The sequence below is a fragment of the Terrapene carolina genome, unplaced genomic scaffold (genome assembly GCF_002925995.2).
Source record: "Terrapene carolina triunguis isolate 2854851 unplaced genomic scaffold, T_m_triunguis-2.0 Scaffold88, whole genome shotgun sequence".
NCBI lineage: Eukaryota > Metazoa > Chordata > Testudines > Emydidae > Terrapene > Terrapene triunguis.
In genome coordinates this window covers 51166481-51188361 of record NW_020664439.1, presented here as the reverse complement: position 1 = coordinate 51188361, position 21881 = coordinate 51166481, and the positions used below count along the sequence as shown (strand labels likewise).

At 44.8% G+C, this 21881-nt stretch overlaps 1 protein-coding gene across 13 annotated transcripts in view; it reads right to left on the bottom strand.

Annotated features, from left to right (window-relative positions):
* DLG1 (discs large MAGUK scaffold protein 1) overlaps positions 1-21881 on the bottom strand; it is a 371668-nt gene that overhangs the window by 129708 nt on the left and 220079 nt on the right. For all 13 annotated transcript variants that reach the window (XM_026650152.2, XM_026650157.2, XM_026650147.2 and 10 more), the window contains one exon: positions 10262-10406. In XM_026650152.2, the coding sequence (XP_026505937.1) occupies positions 10262-10406 (145 nt within the window). The remainder of the gene's footprint in view (positions 1-10261; positions 10407-21881) is intronic.

The window sequence follows — 21881 nt, the reverse complement described above, 5'->3', positions numbered from 1 at the left end:
AAATGCGTACAAACCCCCAAGATTTTCTACACTACCTGCGAGGTTTAGAGGATGCATGGCAAAAGGAAACAAAGGTTCTTGAAATGAATTGTAAACCTTCACAATAAACACTTGAATTGAACAAAAGTTTAAATATGGTCATGTCATTAAGCCCCAGGGACGCTGGTTTTAGTACACAGTTTGTTATAATGAAAATACAAATATGGAGGAGTTTATGAAATGGTGTGGAGGACCTGCTGAGGAGATCTGCTAACACATTCCTGACCCTCCAGGAGGTGCAGAGCCATGAGATGAATGGCATGCTGTATACGGAAGTCCCATAACCAGAGAGCCTATTGGCACAGGGCTGACGAGCAGGCTCCGCCTTGCTTGTTGATGTAGAACATTGGGGTGGTATTAGCCGTCAGGATTTGGACCACTCTGCCCCTCGGGTAGGAAAGAAACACCTGGCAGGCCAAGCATATTGCCTTGAGTTCCCTGATATTTATATAAAGGGAATGATCTTCCTGTGACCAGAGACCTTGTGTGTTCCTCCACACCAGGAATGACAGGATGTAAGACAGAACTGTGACCACTAGATCCAGATTGTGTCTGCCAGGAGTGTAGACTGATGCTAGCCATGTAAGTCCATGTGGCCCAGCAGCTGGGTGGTTGTGAGCGGGTAGGCTCTCACATGGGTGATGAGGTCCAACATGGCCTGGAACCAGAAATCTGGCAGAAAGGTCCTGGTCTCAGTGGAATCGAGCACTGCCCCTACAAACTCTATCCACTGAACAGGGGTCAGAGTTAATTTCTGCTTGTTTATAAGTAGGCCCAGATCATGACAGGTGGGCCGCACCAGATTGAGGCTGTGCTGAACCTGGGCTTGTGACCTGTCTTGATAAGCCAGTCTTCGAGGTACGGGTAAATCTGCATGCCTCGATGCCTCAGGTAAGCAGACACTAGCTCTACATACTTCGTGAAGACCCTTGGAGCAGATGAAAGGCCGAAGGCCCGCGCCATGAACTGGTAATGACAGTGGGCCCCTACAAATAGAAGGAATCTCCTGTGTCCGTGGAAAATAGAAATATGGAAGTAGGCATCCTTTAGGTCGAGGACAGCGTACCAGTCTCCCAGATCCAGAGAGGGAATAATGGAGGCCAGGGAAACCAAGTGGAACCACAACTACTTGAGATACTTGCTGATGTGACGCAGATCTAAGATGGGCCCGAGACCCCCCTTGGCCTTCGGGATTAGGAAGTGTTGGGAATAGAACCCCTTTCACCTGATGTCTTGAGGAACTTCTTCCACAGCCCCAACCTGCAGGAGAGCTTCCACCTCCTGGGCGGGTAACTGCTCATGAGAAGCGTCCTTGAAGAGCAACGGGGAAGGAGGGAGAGGTGGAGGAGAACTGCAGAGTGTAACCAGATTTTATGGTGTGGAGCACCCAACGGTCTGAGGTAATTCGGACCCATTCAGTAAGGAACGGGGCAAATGGTTCAAAAATAAAGGGGCTGGATCCTGAGGTGAGTCTGGTGTGCCGTCTTCATGCGCACCCTCAAAATGCCGGCCACTAGCCACCTTAGTGGCGAGCGGGACCCGACTGTGGGGCCAAGGAAGATGCGGCAGAGTGGTTGTGTTTAAAATCCTCATCTTTCCTCCTGTAGGACCTCTGCCGAGGCAGACCCAAGTATCTGGGCGGCGGCTAGAAATGTGTCATAGAATCATAGAATATCAGGGTTGGAAGGGAACTCAGGAGGTCATCTAGTCCAACCCCCTGCTCAAAGCAGGACCAATTCCCAACTAAATCATCTCAGCCAGGGCTTTGTCAAGCCGGGCCTTAAAAACCTCCAAGGAAGGAGACTCCACCACCTCCCTAGGTAACGCATTCCAGTGCTTCACCACCCTCCTAGTGAAACAGTGTTTCCTAATATCCAACCTAGACCTCCCCCACTGCAACTTGAGACCATTGCTCCTTGTTCTGTCATCTGCCACCATTGAGAACAGCCGAGTTCCATCCTCTTTGGAACCCCGCTTCAGGTAGTTGTAGGCTGCTATCAAATCCCCCCTCATTCTTCTCTTCTGGAGACTAAACAATCCCAGTTCCCTCAGCCTCTCCTCATAAGTCATGCGCTCCAGACCCCTAATCATTTTTGTTGCCCTTCGCTGGACTCTTTCCAATTTTTCCACATCCTTCAGATGAGGCCTCACCAATGTCCTTCACCACGTCCCTCGATCTGCTGGCAATGCCCCTACTTATACAGCCCAAAATGCCATTAGCCTTCTTGGCAACAAGAGCACACTGTTGACTCATATCCAGCTTCTCGTCCACTGTGACCCCTAGGTCCTTTTCTGCAGAACTGCTACCTAGCCATTCGGTCCCTAGTCTGTAGCTGTGCATGGGATTCTTCCATCCTAAGTGCAGGCCTCTGCACTTGTCCTTGTTGAACCTCATCAGGTTTCTTTTGGCCCAATCCTCTAATTTGTCTAGGTCCCTCTGTATCCGATCCCTACCCTCTAGTGTATCTACCACGCCTCCTAGTTTAGTGTCATCGGCAAACTTGCTGAGAGTGCAGTCCACTCCATCCTCCAGATCATTAATAAAGATATTAAACAAAACCGGCCCCAGGACCAACCCTTGGGGCACTCCGCTTGAAACTGGCTGCCAACTAGACATGGAGCCATTGATCACTACCCGTTGAGCCCGACGATCTAGCCAGCTTTCTATCCACCTTACAGTCCATTCATCCAGCCCATACTTCTTTAACTTGTTGGCAAGAATACTGTGGGAGACCGTATCAAAAGCTTTGCTAAAGTCAAGGAATAACACATCCACTGCTTTCCCCTCATCCACAGAGCCAGTTATCTCATCCTTGAGGCCTGAGGCACGTAGAGCCCAAGGGAGCGCAGGGGGCCCTTGAGTCCTTCAGCCCATGCAGCCTGGTGTCTGTCTGCTGTGCAAACAGGGTGTTGCCCTTGAAGGGGAAGTCCTGGATGGAGAACTGAGCCTCGTTTGAAAGCCCTGAGGACAGCAACCACAAACTGCACCGCATGGTGACAGCTGATGCTATCGACCATGCTGCTGAATCAGAGAGGCGCCCTGGCCACTACCTTGCCCTCTTCCAAGATGCCTGAGAACACTTGTCTTGCCTTCTGGGCAGAGAGTCTTTGAACTTTGCCACTGAGTCCCAAGTGTTGTAATCGTATCACCCTAGCAGTGCTTGCTGATTGGCGATACGTAGCTACAGGCTAGCAGTAGAATTGAAAGTTCCTGGCACCCAGTCCTTTGCTCAATCCACTAGACCATTTCTGGCTCACAAAGTAGAATATTTGTAAATTATTTATAATGTAGATTAAATCTGTAATCAGTAATGTATTTCACCAAAAGTTTAAGTGACTTTCTGTTCTAGGTGAAAGTATCCATTATTTCCTACTGCAACCCCTTCCCAAAAATCATTCTCCCCTTTCACTGCATATACTATCCCTTTAAAGACCTCATCAGTTTTATAGATATTCTATTCCCTAGTCTCTTAGCACGTCTCTCATCATATCATTATATTGGTATTAATGGCAGCTGCTGAAAGTGGATGACAGGCTTGCATAATCAATATACTCTGTTGCAGTCTGTTTTGCCTAACAGCAGCATTGACTGCTGCTACAGATCAATAAAACTCATTTGTTGATCACAACAAATGAGGGAACAGCTAAAAGCTGCTTATGAGTCAGGGTCAGAAAATGAAAAAAACACTCTCTATATATGTATAAATACATGTTTGTAAGCACAAATAAGGACATTTTACAGTAAAGAATGAAAAACGATTCTAGACTTGTCTGGCACTCAAATGTACTATATTTTATAAGACACAGAACAACAACAAAAAAGGCCAGTTGCCTTTCTGTCCAATCCTAACACAAGTAAAATACCTAATTTTGCAGACTGGTACAGAAATATATTCACATGGAATATATATTGATATGACAATATTTCTTATGAAACCCACCCCACAGATACATTAATAAAACACATGCTTGGTAATTTATTATTCTTAAAAATTAAAGACAACGATCCTACAGGTCAAGATATTAACTTTTAAAAAAAGCCTGCAAACTACAAGTTACACTGAAATTGAATGTCTAACAACAAGTGTTTTCTTTTCTACTGTTCATTATATTTGCATTTAGCATCACTTTGGAGGGAAAAAAGATTGCAGTATTTAATAAGTTTTGTGTGAAAAACTGCTTAAGGTTCTTCTTAAATATAACTCAAAAATTAATGCATCACATATTAAACCTAAAAAAAAATGTATCTTTCCACCTTACAATTTTGGAAGGATTATTCTCTAATACAGTGACAATAGTAATTTCATTTTTAGAAAAGATCCATGTTTAGCTGGAAAGGGGACATAAGGGCAATTAAAAACAAAAACAAAAAACAAAAACATGTTATGAAGCCCTTAATGAAGAACTATTTCCCAAAACTTAATATAAATGTGCATCTCTAAATGTCAAGTATCAGAGGGGTAGCCGTGTTAGTCTGGATCTGTAAAAAGCAATAGAGATTCCTGTGGCACCTTTAAGACTAACAGATGTATTGGAGCATAAGCCTTCGTGGGTCATGCGTCTGACGAAGTGGGTATTCACCCACGAAAGCTTATGCTCCAATACACATCTGTTAGTCTTAAAGGTGCCACAGGACTCTCTAAATGATAATTGCTTAGAACCAATTGGCTGTTTTATGACAAATGGAGTGGATTCCTAAAATTAACTCAAACAATAATTGGTAAAGCAACAAATCCAATTCAGCGCTTTTCAACAATGCCTCATTTTTATAGTAACATGAAACACAGAGAAGATGAAAATTGAAATCTCTGCAAGCTGTGTGGAAACTTTTTAAAGACACCATAATAGAGGCTCAACTTAAATGTATATCCCAAATTAAAAAACATATTAAGAGAACAAAAAAAGAGCCACCGTGCTAAACAACAAAGTAAAAGAAGCAGTTGTGACGTTGCACTCCATATGATTTTATGAAAATATGCTAATAAGTGTGAATATAATGTAACTGAAATATGCTTCATGCAAAATGTCTCTTGTAAGGTATCATTACAAAGCTTATCTACTGCGTGTGTTCATCCTATTTGTATGAATGTATCATTCTTGTATCTGAAACTAGAAATATGAAATATAACTCTGAGGTCTTACTGTAATTTTGCAAAGTGTGGGCCATTAATGGTGGTTTGGAATCCCGATGGCTCCCATTACCCAGGACAATTGACTGTAGATGGCTCTGTTTACTTGCAAGACTTCCTGTGAGTCAGGCTGGGAAGAATGAAGGCTTGGGGTCTCACAGGAATCATAGAATACCAGGGTTGAAAAGGACCTCAGGAGGTAATCTAGTCCAAACCCCTGCTGAAAGCAGGACCAATCCCCAACTAAATCATCCCAGCCAGGGCTTTCTCAAGCCTGACCTTAAAAACCTCTAAGGAAGGAGATTCCACCACCTCCCTAGGTAACCCATTCCAGTGCTTCACCACCCTCCTAGTGAAAAAGTTTTTCCTAATATCCAACCTAGACCTCCCCCACTGCAACTTGAGACCATTACTCCTTGTACTGTCATCTGGTACCACTGAGAACAGTCTAGATCCATCCTCTTTGGAACCCCTTTTAGGTAGTTGAAAGCAGCTATCAAATCCCCCCTCATTCTTCTCTTCTGTAGACTAAACAATCCCAGTCCCCTCAGCCTCTCCTCATAAGTCATGTGCTCCAGCCCCCTAATCATTTTTGTTGCCCTCCGCTGGACTCTTTCCAATTTTTCCACAGCCTTCTTGTAGTGTGGGGCCCAAAACTGGACATAGTACTCCAGATGAGACCTCACCAATGTCGAATACAGGGGAATGATCACATCCCTCGATCTGCTGGCAATGTCCCTACTTATACAGCCCAAAATGCCATTAGCCTTCTTGGCAACAAGGGCACACTGTTGACTCATATCCAGGTTCTTGTCCACTGTAACCCCTAGGTCCTTTTCTGCAGAACTTCTGCCTAGCCATTCGGTCCCTAGTCTGTAGCAGTGCATGGGATTCTTCCATCCTAAGTGCAGGCCTCTGCACTTGTCCTTGTTGAACCTCATCAGATTTCTTTTGGCCCAATCCTCTGATTTGTCTAGGTCCCTCTGTATGCTATCCCTACCCTCCAGCGTATCTACCACTCCTCCCAGTTTAGTGTCATCTGTAAACTTGCTGAGGGTGCAGTCCACGCCATCCTCCAGATCATTAATGAAGATATTGAACAAAACCGGCCCCAGAACTGACCCTTGGGGCACTCCGCTTGATACCGGCTGCCAACTAGACATGGAGCCATTGATCGCTACCCATTGAGCCCGACGATCTAGCCAGCTTTCTATCCATCCTTATAGTCCATGTCACCAGGTACTGGAAACAATCTTAAACCTGGTGCTTTTCCATTTAGAAGAAGGGGTGGGGACCCAGAGAGACAAAAGATTCCCGTCTTGTTGCAAACTATAAAAGGAACAGAACAAAGGAGCCTGCAGTCATGAGAAATCCCCTACCTACCACCCGAGCTGGAAAAAGGACTGTACCGGGGAAAGGACTGGGCCCAGACTAGAAAGGAGTCTAGTCTGTGAAAGAAGCTTATTGGAACATCTCTGAGGGTGAGGTTTCATCTGTAATCAGTTTCTTACTGTATTAGGCTTAGACTTGCGTGTTTTTGTTTTATTCTACTTGGTAATTTACTTTGTTCTGTCTGTTATTACTTGGAATCACTTTAATCCTACTTTTTATATTTAATAAAATCACTTTTTGCTTATTAATTAACCCAGAGCAAGTAATTAATACCTGGGGGGAGCAAACAGCTGTGCATATCTCTCTATCAGTGTTATAGAGGGTGGACAATTTATGAGTTTACCCTGTATAAGCTTTATACAGAGTAAAACGGATTTATTTGGGGTCTGCAGCTTTTGGGGGATGTGGTTCAGACCTGGGTCTATGTTTGCAGCAGGCTAGCGTGTCTGGCTCAACAAGACAGGGTACTGAAGTCCCAAGCTGGCAGGGAAAACGGGCTCAGAGGTAGTCTCAGCACATCAGGTGGTAGTCCCAAGGGGGTTTCTTGACTCAACCCGTCACAACAGTGAGAGGCAAAAAGGCATCCTTTAAAAAGTGGAAGTTAAATCCTAGTGAGGAAAATAGAAAGGAGCATCAACACTGGCAAATAAAGTGTAAAAATACAATTAGAAGGGCCAAAAAAGAATTTGATGACGTTAGCCAAAGACTCAAAAAATAATAGCAATTTTTTTTTGTTAAGTACATCAGAAGCAGGAAGCCTGCTAAACAACCAATGGAGCCACTGGAAGACTGAGGTGCTAAAGGAGCACTCAAGGACGATAAGGCCATTGCAGAGAAACTAAATGAATTTTTTGTATTGGTCTTCACGGCTGAGGATGTGAGGGAGATTCCCAAACCTGAGCCATTCTTTTTAGGTGACAGATCTGAGGAACTGTCCCAGATTGAGGCATCATTAGAGGATGTTTTGGAACAATTGATAAACTAAAAACAGTAAAAAGTTACCAGGACCAGACAGTATTCACCCAAGAGTTCTGAAGGAACTCAAATCTGAAATTGCAGAACTACTAACTGTAGTCTGTAACCTATCATTTAAATCAGCTTCTGTACCAGATGACTGTAGGATAGCTAATGTGACGTTAATTTTTAAAAAGGGCTCCAGAGGTGATCCTGGCAATTACAGGCCTGTAAGCCTGACTTCAGTACCGGGTAAACTGGTTGAAACTATAATAAAGAACAATATTGTCAGACATATAGATGAACATAATTTGTTCAGGAAGAGTCAACATGGTTTTAGTAAAGGGAAATCATGCCTCACCAATCTACTAGAATTCTTTGAGGAAGTCAACAAGCAAGTGGACAAGGACCAGTGGATATAGTGTACTTAGATTTTCAGAAAGCCTTTGACAAGGTCCCTCACCAAAGGCTCTAATGCAAAGTAAGCTGCCACGGGATAAGAGGGAAGGTGCTCTCCTGGATTGGTAACTGGTTAAAAGATAGGAAACAAAGGGTAGTTATAAATGGTCAGTTTTCAGAATGGAGAGAGGTAAATAGTGGTGTCCCCCAGGGGTCTGTTCTGGGACCAGTCCTATTCAAAATATTCGTAAATAATACGGAAAAAGGGGTAAACAGTGAGGTGGCAAAATTTGCAGATGATACAAAATTACTAAAGATAGTTAAGACCCAGGTAGACTGTGAAGAACTACAAAATGATCTCTCAAAACTGGGTGACTGGGCAACAAAATGGCAGATGAAATTTAATGTTGATAAATGCAAAGTAATGCCCATTGGAAAGCATAATCCCAACTATACATATAAAATGATGGTGTCTAAATTAGTTGTTACCACTCAAAAAAGAGATCTTGGAGTCATTGTGGATAGTTCTCTGAAAACATCCACTCAATGTGCAGCGGCAGTCAAAAAGATGAACAGAATGTTTGGAATCATTAAGAAAGGGATAGATAATAGGACAGAAAATATCATGTTGCCTCTATATAAATCCATGGTATGCCCACATATATATTGGAATTGGAAAAGGTTCAGAAAAGGGCAACAAAAATTATTAGGGTTATGGAACGGCTTCTGTATGAGGAGAGATTAATAAGACTGGGACTTTTTAGCTTGGAAAAGAGACGGCTAAGGGGAGCTATGATTGAGGTCTATAAAATCATGACTGGTGTAGAGAAAGTAAATAAGGAAGTGTTGTTTACTACTTCTCATAACACAAGCACTAGGGGTCACCAAATGAAATTAATAGGCAGCAGGTTTAAAACAAATAAGGAAGTATTTCTTCACTCAACGCACAGTCAACTTGTTGAACTCCTTGCCAGAGGATGTTGTGAAGGCCAAGACTATAACAGGGTTCAAAAAAAGAACTAGATAAATTCATGGAGGATAGGTCCACCAATGGCTATTAGCCAGGATGGCCAGGAATGGTGTACCTAGCCTCTGTTTGCCAGAAGCTGGGGATGAGTGACAGGGGATGGATCACTTGATGATTACCTGTTCTATTCATTCCCTCTGGGGCACCTGGAACTGGCCACTGTCGGAAGACAGGATACTGGACTAGATGGACCTTTGCTCTGACCCAGTAGGGCCATTCTTATGTTCTTATAGTGTAACAAGTACCTTAACTGTACATTTCCATACTTCTACTCTGCATAGATTCCTATATCACGTATACTGCTGTAAATTTTGAGATCTTTCCAATGGAGCATTAAGCGAAATGACCAGGCATCTGTCACGTAAGGTTTATTCTCTAGCTCAAACTCTTCCCAAAGGAGAATTGTGTGTGAAGTGATGTTGTGTCTCCATTGGGGAAAAGCAGGAGAGAGAATAATCACATGTTCAGAGTTAAGATAAACTTAAAAGAAAAATCTAGTTTCTGGGTTTGGAATATTTTTTTTTGTGATAGTCACAACAATTTGTAAGATGTTTTACTCTTCAGCTACTGGGTCATTCCCCCTCTACCTTAACTCCAGCTTAACGTGTTTTGCTTTGTTTTTTGTCTGGGAATTATAATAATCATGTTAGAGCTGAGATGAACTTCTGAAAAAATTGGAGAATTTCAATTTCAGATATTCATTAATGAATTTGAAAAAAAAACTTTGCTTATTTAATCCTTGTACATTAGTTTGTCCATTAAAGAGACTCAGTGGAAATATATGCAAAGTTCAGACCTCTATGAAATCTGAGCAGGTGAAATTTGGATGCAAGAAAAACAAGCAAAATGAAAAGTTAAAATGTCATTAAATTCTACCCAAAACAATATTCTATCCCCTTACTCATTTCAAACACCACACCACGCACACACTGCTTTATGAACATCAAATAACCCTTACAATACAGTATCCATCAGAGGGAAGCCGTATTCCCATTATATAAATCTGATACTGAGGCAGAAATATTAAGTCACCTGCCCTAGGCATAACAAACCAATGGTAGAGCAAGAATTATTACTCAGGAGTTCCTGACTGTAGACCCATGCTCAACATGTTAGCCCATGATGCCTTTCCGCTTAATTGTTATAATTCTTCTGATAACATTTTCATACCAATCTCAGATTTTCCCATCAATAAAATTCTTAATTTTAAAACTAATAGAATAAAAAATTTTTAAAATATGTTAAATATTTTGTGTTAACCAAAACTTTAAAGACAGGTATGTCTATTAAGAGCTAAGTAGTAAAGACAAGCTAAACTTACAGTTTGTGATGTCTGGAGGGGCATAACTATCATTCATGAACATGCTGGTGGGTTTTGCAACTTTCAGATAAACAAAATCAGATGTGTTTTTTAAGGCAGTCACTGCTTCTTCATGTGTAACTTCTTCTAAGCAAACACTGTTCACCTAAAGATAAAGAATAAATGAACTCATCCTCAACATAAAACTGTAAGCTTTCATAAAGTTTCACAGAAAGTTTCTCTTAAACTTCTTGGAGCATTCCAGGATCAGTAATCCTTACTTTTGGTCCTTTATGCCACACATCTATTAGGTCCTACAGCACCATAATTGATGTATGATGCTTTGTTTACAAATAGAGATGGCAAGTGCCTGCCCAAAGAGTAATATAATCTATGTTGGACATAGCATAGCAAAGGATGGCATACATGGTTTTTGGATACTGGATGGATGAGTGTTACTATGAAGAGCTTCCCATAAACATCCATGAATCTACTTAATTAGCCTCCTTCAAATCCCTCCTTAAAAACTCTCCTTTGCCGTGAAGCCTACAAAAAAACCTGAGAAAGCTTAGGCCACTGTTGCGTTGATACCACTGCCTGTCATGCTAACCAATATTGTCTCACTGTTTCCTTGTATTCCCCCATCTGATTGTATCCATCTTGTCTTCTACTTAGATTGTAAGCTCTTTGGAGCAGAGACTGTCTTTGTTCTGTATTTGCACAGCACCAAGCACAATGGGGTCCTGTTCTAGGACTACAGCTCTTATACACTATGGTGGTAATAATAATAAATAGTAATAATATATCAGATTTGCTTTTATTATGATTGTATCTAATTTGTTCCTTATGAATATAGAATTTTTATATATAGTAATTTAACGTTTTCTATGAGTTAATCTATTATAGTTATTTGAGTCACCAAATTCCTGAAGGAATTAAGGATTAAAGTGGCAGTCAGCACTGGAAAGTCAACTGAAGACAGACTATTCATATCCAAAACTGGCTGTACTGTTGAAGTGTCTAAAACTAAAATCAAAGAGCCAGCTGTTTCTAACCTTGTATACAAAGTATTCATTTATTCCAGTTTTTCAGCAATCAACACAGTAATCTGATTTCACTGTATTTTAAATAGAAAGAGTCCAATCTAGGCTCATGCTTGTCCCATCAGTTACCAGCACATAAAATACTTGAACGGATATGCCTGTTTGTCTAAAGGTATGTTTTATGTCATTAGTAAATTGTGAATTAGTAAACAGCGAATAGTGAACTGCATCTGGCTTGAAAGCTTCTGCATGAACCAAAGTCAAAATATTTAAGTATATTTAGATGTATGTTTTAAGAACACCAACAAAAGCTGAGGATCTTTAAAGCACAACTTCAATCTGAAAAGAGATTCTGTAAAATGGTACCTTGAAGATCCAGGTTTTTCTTTCAGCGACTACCAGATCAAATTCTCTCAATTCAAAAGCAAAGACTTTTTCTAAGTGCCACAATTTTGCACTCTGGCATCTGAAGATCACACTGAGTTCTTTCAGTCTCATGCATTATCACTAGAAAAAGCAATTACCTATCTTTCATAATCGTTATTCTTTGAAATGTGTTTCTCGTGTCCATTCCATGCTAGGGTGTGATGCGACATGGGCACAGTTGCTTGAGATTTTTTTCCCCTTAGTGGTATCTGTAGGGCCAGCCCTAGTGCCCCGTGGAGCCCCACGCATTTGCACTGGTATAAGGGGTGCTGCTGGCCCCACACCCTCTCAGGTCCTTCTTTCTGGTACCTCTGACAGAGGAGTAGGAGGGTGTGTCATGGAATGGACATGAGAAACACATCTCGAAGAACAACAGTTACGAAAGGTAGGTAACCGTTTTTTCTTCTTCAAGTGCTTGCACATGTTAATTCCATGCTAGGTGAGTCCCAGGGGTCCAGGGCCCCCTGGTGGGGGAGGTGGCGTGAACAGGTTTCAGGGGGGCCACCAAGTAGGGCCAGCATTAGACTTAGAATCATAGAATATCAGAGTTGGAAGGGACCTCAGGAGGTCATCTAGTCCAACCCCCTGCTCAAAGCAGGACCAATCCCCAGACAGATTTTTGCTCCAGGTCCCTAAATGGCCCCCCAAGGATTGAACTCACAACCCTGGGTTTAGCAGGCCAATGCTCAAACCACTGAGCTATCCCTTCCCCCCTTGCTGGGGCTCAGGGTAGAAAGCCGAAGCCCCATTACATGGAGCTGAAGCCCAGGGCCCTAAGCCCCGCCACCTGGGGCTGAAGCTGAAACCTGAGCTTCGCGGGGGCCCCTGTGGCATGGGGCTCCAGGCAACTGCCCTGCTTGCTACTGCATAACAGTGAGCCTGGCTTTTATATGCAGAAAACCAGTTATTGTGGCACAGGAGGCCTCGGGAGTTTTTATAGCATGTTGGGGAGACCTCAGAAAGAAAAAGATTGAGAACTTCTGGCATAGTGGGATGCGAAAGAATGAATGGATGATCATGTCGCGGCCCTGCAGATTCCAGGCAGTCATGAGTGGGTGGGTCGTGACACAGGCTATTAATTCTGACATCATTCTGAACTGGGCTTCCGGCAGGTATGCTCTGGCCTGCATAGAGTCTAACACCGCTCCTATAAATTCTATTCCCTGAATCAGTACTAGTGTCGATATTTGTTTGTTTATTAGCAGGCCCAGCTCTTGACATGTGGCCCGCACTAGGTCAATGCTGCTCTGAACCTGAGCCTGCGAGTGGCCTTTGATTAACCAATCATCAAGGTATGGGTAGATGTGGATACCTCGATGCCTCAGGTAACCTGCAACCACCACCATACACTTTGTGAAAACCTTTGGGGTTGCTGACAGTCTGAAGGGAAGAGCGGTGAACTGGTAAAGGTGTTGGCCCATGACGAAACGGAGGAATCTCCTGTGTCCACGGAAGATGGAAATACGCATCTTTTAAATCGAGGGTGACATACCATTCTCATGGATCCAGGGAGGGAATGATGGAGGCCAGGGAGATCATGTGGAACTTCAACTTCTTGAGGTATTTGTTGAGGCGATGCAGGTCTACAATGGGCCTGAGGCCCCCTTTGGCCTTCAGGATTAGGAAATATCAGGAGTAAAACCCCTTCCCTGTCAAGTATTGAGGAACTTCCTCTACAGCTCCCACCCATAGGAGAACTCCCACCCCCTAGATGAGAAATTGCTCATGAGAAGAATCCCTGAAGAGGGATGTAGAGGGAGGGACAAAAACTGGAGGGTCTACCCAGCTGACACCCTACTTCATGCTGTACAGAAGGGAAACAAATGGCCCAAAACTAAAGGGGGGGATGGATCCTGGGTCGAGTCTGTAATGCCATTCTCAGGTGTACCTTCAAAAGGCCTGTCTAGACCCACTGGGGGATCTACCCGAGCCCGACTGTGAGGCTGAGGTGTACAGCTGGAGTTGTCAGCATTTATAGCCATGGCCCTTCTTCCTATAGGGCGGGGGTTCTCAAACTGGGGGTCGGGACCCCTAAGGGGGTCATGAGGTTATTACGTGGGGGGTCGCGAGCTGTCAGCCTCCACCCCAAACCCCGCTTCGACTCCAGCATTTATAATGATGTTAAATATATTAAAAAGTGTTTTTAATTTATATGGGGGAGGGTCACACTCAGAGGCTTGCTATTTGAAAGGGTTCACCAGTACAAACGTTTGAGAACCACTGCTATAGGGCTCATGTCTGGGACGCCCCAAGAACCTGGGAGATGGTTGTGGACGGAAATTCCTACTGGACGCTGGGTGTGTGTATAAGCCTGGGGAGCACAGTGTTGCCCTTGAATCTTTCAGGCCGTGCAGCTTGTCATCCATCTGTTCAGAGAACAATGAATTGACCTCGAAAGGGAGGTTCTGGACCAACTGCTGCACCTCGTCAGAAAGGCCCGACGACTGTAGCCATGAACACCGCCTCATAATGACTGCCGTTGCCATTGTTCTCGCCGCCAAATCAGCTGCGCCTAGGGCTGTCTGGAGAGAGGCTCTGGCAACAGTCTTGCCCTTCTCCAGGATGGCAGTGAACTCCTGCTTAAACTCCTGTGGTAGGGAGTCGCTGAAATTGGACACTGAGTCCCACAAATTAAAGTTTTATCTCCCTAGTACGGCCTGCTCGTTCAGTGTGTGAAGATGGAGGCTGCAAGTTGAATAAACTTTTCTCCCAAAAAGATCCTATTTTTGGATGTGGCACTGGGCTGTCTTTGCCTATCTGTTTCATTAGCTGCCGACACCACAAGGGACCTGGAAAAGGAGTGGGAATATAGGTACTCAAATCCTGTTGTGGGGACATAATTCTTCTCCTTCCTTTTTAGATGTAAGAGGCTGGGAACAGGGGTTTTGCCAAAGGATTTTGACTGGCCCCAGCACAGCCTCGTTGACTGGCAGGACCACTTTAGAGGGGGCTGCAGTGACCAGGATGTCAACTAGGCTGTGTGTGGACTCTTTCAGTTCCTCCACTTCCCGCTTCAAGTTCATTGCGACCTCCTTCAAGAGCTCCTGATGCACTCTAAAATCCTCTGGTGGGAGCAGGTTGGAAGAACCCGCCACAGCCTCATATGGGGATGATGAGGAGGCGGCTAGCAGTCCAAGAGGAACTGGTACCTCTTCCTGAGTGTGTCCCACCTCTCTCTGTACCAACTCAGCCATCTCCATGCCAGAGTCGGTGCGATAGTCTGGACTTGGTGCCAGATGGGACAGTGCCACAGTTCACCTATCAGGCGCCACCGAGTACGATTGTTGGGACAGGTCCCCCGGTACCAGGGGAACCCCCACGGGTTCCAATATTGCCACTGCATGGGCAAGTACCCTGGTGGACAAGCTGCGGCGCTGAAATCCAGTGTATATACCGGTGGTCAGTACTTCTTTTGTGGCACGATATATTCCACTTCGGACTCCGACGAGGACTCTGTCCAGAGACCATGGTAGGGCCATACCGGGTTCTGCCTCCAGTTGGTGATGGGGAGTCAGTGACTGGTGCCAGACCGGAGACTGATGCGGTGGGGTCATGCAGGGCTTGCCCCTAGAGGGCACCATTACCACCAATGCCGCCGAGGAGCTCACTGCTCTACATGCTGCTTTGTCCCCTACCTCAGCAGGAACAGGCATTTGGGGAGTTGGCAGTACCAAGAGGGACAGTAAGTCCTTAGCGGCCTGGAAAGCCTCTGGAGTCAAGGGGGGCCCAGAGGCGCGAGGGAACATCACCACTCCCAGGAGTTAGATATGGGTCCCTAATTGGGCTTGGAGCCTTGGCAGGGTCACCAGAGCCAACCGCGGCTCTGTGGAGGATGAGTGGGCCAGCATGGGTCTCATCCCACCTCCCCTTGTGTTCCTCTTCAGTGCCGGAGAGTGCCCTCTCTCCGCACGCTACTTCTTGTGCCTCTTCCTGGGCCCCGGGGATGGCAAGAAGTGCCAGGAAGAACACGGTGCTGGCAGTGCACTTCATACCGAGGCCGAAGTACTCATCGCTGAATCGGACTGGGAGGGCTCTGAAACTGGTCTTATGGCTGCCTCCATCAGCAAAGCCTTCAGGCGAATGTATCTTTTTGCGCCTGCAAATTTTGCACTTGTCCTTGATGTGAGCTTCCCCAAAGCACTTCAAATAAGATGAATGCGTGTCGCTCACTAGCATAGGTCTGCCGCAGGTGGAGTATGTCATGCACAGTCCCCGGGGCAACGTCCCTCAAAATAGGGATAGCTATCTATACTCTAACTGAACTAACCAACTATAAATATATACAAAAACTGTGAAGTCCAAACCACTAGAGAAAGGAAGCCTTGCAAGAGCAAGAAGCCATTCCAGCAACCATCATGGGCGGAAAGAAGGAACTGAGAGGGTGCAGGGCCAGTGGCGCCTCTTATACTGCTGCATATGTGTGGGGCTCCAGAGGGCACTAGGGCCATCTTTTCCCCGCTAAGGGAAAAAACTCTCCGGTAACTGTGCACGCAGCATGCACACACCAGAGTATGGAATTAACATGCGCAAGCACTCAAAGAGGAAATAAAAATTTTGCACATCACAGTATGTCTCCAGACATACTCATACAAGCCCATTGTCTTCAAATTCTGTCCTCAGCTACACTTGAAGAACAAAAGGATCAAACCAAGAATCCATTTCAAACTGTATCTTCTCTTTGACATGGTCCAACACCAGATGCTCCAGAAGAAGGTTTGAAACTTCCATGGAGGATAATATTATAATAGCATGCCGATGGGGGAAGATTCTGCCTAATCCCAAACACCAAGTTCTGGTTTGTGACATGATCATGAACCCAACTATTGTTAGCTGCAGTTGATAGTCTAATAAATAAATATCTAATACTTGTCTGACTACTACTACAAAGTCTTTGCCGCAATATCTTGCAGCAGTGAATTCCACAAATTGTGGGAAAAGATATTTCTGTTGCTCTTAATTTAATAGGGTATCCCTTTGTTCCTGTATTATGAGAGAGGGTAAGGCGAAGCACCCAAATAATCTCAATACTCTTATTTTATATACAATGAAAACAGACTGAAGCAACCACTCGAGGGACTGACAAGAATCAACTGCTTCACATAAGTGGTCTTTTGTAAATGTGGAACAGTATTGCATTCAGTACAGTTGTGTTCATTTTTTATGATATGCTGTCTGCTAAGGGAAGCGTCTTGGTCTCTGTACAGTTTTCATCAAACCTTTATCATATTTCCTCTTATTCATCCATCCTGGTTCTTACACAGCAACTCTGAAATAAGTAGGCCTAACCTTTTTAATCTTTCGACATACAGATATTTTCCCATGTTTTAAATCATTTCTTTTCATATCTCTGAATATTTTCCATTTCTGTTGTATAATTTTTAAAATGGAGTGACAAACTAAACAGTGACACCGAGATGCAACCCTAACAGCCCAAATTCGGCTTTCAGTTATGATACCAAAAATCCACAGTAAGTGAAGTCAATAGAATTATTTTCAAGTTACAGTCATGTTTGGCACTAGAATAGGTCCACTGTCTTCAGTGAGATTCCACAGTTATAAACGAGGGCAGAATTTGTCCCTGCAATTGTAACTTAGTTAACAAGTCGGTTGATACACAAACCTGAATACAATTAACCTCAAGTTCTCCAAGTGCTAACACTAATAAAAAAACCTGTAATTAAAGTGAGCAGAAATGATTTGAATACACGGAGGAATCAGAACTGATAAATAAGCAAGTGCCATTTTCACACATTGACTTTTACGATAACCATTTTTGATTTCATTACTGATTTTCAGCTTTTCCACTATTCAGAAAAAAACTCAGCTCTGCTGAAAGAGCCCACTAAAGAATAAAATAGAAACAGAAATACAAAGAAGCTTGATTTCACCTCCAACAGTTTTAATTTTGAATGCCACACTTCCACATTTGGAGGAAAAAAATGTTATCTACCTTTTCATAACTGTTGTTCTTCGGGATCTGTTGTTCATGTCCATTCCATTCCATTCTAGGTGTGTGCACGCCCATGTGCACAGTTGTCGGAGATCTTTGCTTTAGCGGTATCTGCAGGGTCAGCTGTAGTGCCCCCTTGAGTGCTGCGCTCACGTGTTGGTATATTAGGCACTGCCGACCTTACACCCTCTCAGTTCCTTCTTGCTGGCAACTCTGACAGAGGGGTAAGGAGGACGGATAATGGAATGGACATGAACAACACATCTCAAAGAATAACAATTACAAAAGGTAGATAACCGTTTTGCTTGCTTAGGTCGATTCCATTCTAGGTGACTCACAAGCAGTATCCTCGGAGGTAGGCTCAAAGTTCACAGCTAGCGGCTTGCAGTACTGCTCTACTGAAGCCAGCATCGTTCTGGGCCTGCTGGGTAAGTGCATAATGGGACGTTAACATGTGAATGGATGACCAGGTGGCCGCCCTAATGTCCTGCATATGCACATGGGATAGGAAAGCTGCGGAAGAGGCTTGCACCCTGGTTGAATGGGCGGTTATGATCACCTGAGGTGGCACCTTTGTCTGATTGTAGCAGCAGAGAATGCAGGCAGTGATCCAAGAAGAAATTATTTGAGCGGACACTGGATGACCTTTCATCCTGTCGGCCACCGTGACAAACAATTGCGTCAACTTGCGGAATGGCTTGGTCTTTTCAATGTAGGAGGCTAGCACCCTCCTGAAGGCTAGCACGCTCCTCCTCCAAATTACGCGGCTTTGGAAAAGACAGGTAAGTAAATGACCTGGCCCGTATGAAACTGCGAGACCACGTTGGGCACAAAAGCCGGGTGTGGCCGCAGCAGCTGGACCTTGTCTTTGTAGAAGACCGTATAGGGCAGGTGGGGGGGAGGGTCAGACATGTACTGCACAGGGTAGCCCAAAGATATGTCGAGCACCCCATGGTCCGAGGTCAGCTGTGACCAGGCCGACTGGAAGGGGCGCAGGCACTTGAGGAAAGAGCAGGGGGGTGGATCCTGAGAAGTGACTGGGGCGCCATACTCCGGCGCATCCTCAAAACATCTGCTTCTGGCTTCCTTGGCCTCTGGAAGAACCAGGCTGGGCAGAGGAACAGGAAGACGAAGGGTGATGCCGTTTAAATCCTTTGTCTTTGTCCTTCTTCCTGTAGGAGCTGGACTGGGGGACACCACAGGACCTCGACAGAGGCGGCAGGGGATGGAACAGCTTTTTAGCCTGCTGAGGGGTGTGTGGGCCCAAGGAACAGAGGGTGGCACAGGAGTCTTTAAGGCTGTGGAGCTATGCATCGGTCAGCTCCGAAAAGAGCCCTGCTCCCTCAAACCGGTAAGGAGAAGACGAGGACCAGTTCCTGCCCAAAGAGTGGTAATGGGGAGCCGGAGATCAGTGCCGCAACTGGGAACAATCCTGTACTGCCCGACAGTACCATGGGTATGGGTATCGGCATCGTGACTCAGGTGTCCCATGCCTTGCAGGGGGAGACCTTGGTGTCAGGGACCCGTGTCTTCTAAATGGGACCGAGGCTGTGGTGCCGGGGTCCAAGGCCGTGGTGATGGGGACTGACACCTGCGGATCGGGGAAGCTCCACTGCTTTAGGGGGCAGTCTCATAACCGGCTTGCCCATAGATGCCAAGGCCTTGGCGGGGTCCGTCGCCTTGCTTGGCATTTGTGGTGCTGGTCAGCCTACTTGCTCTTTGGCCGCCAGGCCCGCTTTGGGCACAGATGATCCTACTAAGGGACTGGACTCCCTGCCACTCCCAGGAGTTAGAGGAGGGACCCTGGCTGGGCTAGGGGGTCTGACCGCAGCGGTACCCCCTAGCAGCTTTGGGGTGGGCATGTGGCCTGACACAGGTCCTTTGCCCGAAGCTCCCTTCTTCTGCAGTGCCAGTGGGCCTGTCAACTTTGACCGCTTCTTAGGCACCGGGAAGGGGGAACAGTGATGGGTGGATTCTGGTGACTGTGGTGCACTATGCGCCGATGCTGAGGTGCCGGGCGTGGAGTCAGATGGAAAGGGCTCCAGAGTAAGACAAAGCGAAGCCTCCATGAGGAGGGCCCTCAAGTGGATATCCCGCTCCTTCTGAGTTCGAGGGCTTAAGTTTTTGAAGATCCTGCACTTATCCTTTCTGTGGGACTCCCCCAAACACTTTAAACAGCTCTTGTGGGGGTCACTATGGGCATCGGAGGGCTGCATGATGAAAATAGCTTAAAGCCTGGGAAACAGGGCATGCACCACTTCAAGGAGAAGTCCCAGCTGGGAGTCTAACTCCTAAACTATTACTCTAACACTTAACTTAAAGGTCTAAGTACCTATCAATTAACAACGAAGAAGATAGAAAAATGGACTGTAAGAATTGCTAATGCTCTTGTGATGCAAGATTAGGCACTCCGACCAATCGTCACGGGCGGAAAGAAGGAACTAAGAGGGCATCGAGTTGGCAGCACCTAATATACCAACCATGAGCGTGGCACTCAAGGGGGCGCTGCAGCTGACCCTACGGATATCGCTAAGGCAAAAATCTCTGACGACTGTGCATGTGGGCATGTGCACACCTAGAATGGAATCCCTTGAAGACGAACTCTCCTTTGTGTAACTATGAAAGGAGACCATACTGTCTTCTGTGTAGCAACAGCACAATAACCTTTTTAAAATATACTTAATAAATGTAACCTTTAAAAAATATTAAAGGGTTTTACACGCTATGCTTTAGTTGAAAGACATTTTTAATTAACCATTTTCAGGCCTTTGTGGCTTTACACTGCTCTATCCCGGCCATCTACTCCAGACATCAGTTACCACGATACATGAACACAAGGGGCAAGGTTTTCAAAAACAGAATTAGACTCCTTAATCCATATTTAAGCATCACCATAAATGGCCTGATTTTCAAAAATACTGATATACTCAGCAGCTTCCATTGACTTTCCTGGGAGCTGAAGAACGTACCTAAATATGGACATAGCTTAACTTTAAGGACTCATTTTTGAGAAACTTGGCAAAGACCTTTTTCTCTCCTCTCCCCCACCCAACTGGAATTGGAGAGGAAAATGGAAAAGGTCTGGTACGTATGGCTTTCCACCACTAATGTCAGGGGACGGACAAACAGAACTTGTACTGGGTTGAATCAGCATCTCACTCCATTTTGGAAGTGATAGGCAGTGCAGAATATCCAAAATAGTTTCTTGCAAATGCTGAAGGCCAATTTAAAATTTTGTCTGTGCCTGCAGAGCCCAGATGATGCAGGCAGTAGCAAAACTATTTTTGAGAGCTGACCCTTAAAACAGCAACTTTAGATTTATGTCATCTAGAGGAGCCCATACTATAACAGGGAGAACTGTTGTAATAATGGGTCTTCAAATTTAATTTATGTAAGAAGTGAGCGAAAATTCATAAAATCCCACAATAATCTATAACAATAAATGATGGGGAAAGGTGCAAAAGGCAGACAGAAGGACTGAATTAATCCAAACAGAAAGGCCTATGGATATCACTCAAGGACTGTGTTAAGATCATACCTGGTAAACAAGAGAAGTGGGGACTAACAGGTGAACAAAATATTTCACCCACCAGTCCCTTTTTGGGTCCTTAAAAGAAAAAACTTTTTTTTTTAGGGGTGGGGGATGCAACTGCCTGCAAGCTGTATGAGAACCACCACTGAGCAAAAGTGGAAGAATAGGAAAGGAACAAGCTTTACCATCTTGGATGCCACTCCCACCATCTCCTGGGATCTCAGAATCCACGGTTACATCGCTGGGCCCTCATTATCCTAATCCTGAGAAACATCCTGACCCAGACTGGGCCAGACAGAGGAGCCCAGATGACATGCCACCTGCACCTCCCCACCCCTCCTTATTTCTTTTCTTTCCTATTTGACTTCTGTTTAACAACAGTCTGTCTTAGCTGGCCAGGACTGTATATTTTGCAACATTGCTGTAAGTCTGTGACCAAAGAGCCAGCTAAAAGCAATGCCCAAGGCAGCTTGATGCTGGTAGAAGTCTGCCAAGTTTTGGAATGGATGATAAGACTGTGTGCTCCGTGCCTGTATTTCTTGAATAATGAAACTGCAAGTGAGAATCAAAATAAGAGACAGAACCTAAATTTTCTATCTTTGTTGTTCCTCTCTCTCCTGCCTTATGTGTTTACTTTGTAGTTAATTGGGATCAGACTAGCAACAGTAGCTTCAGGCCATCTCAACTAAT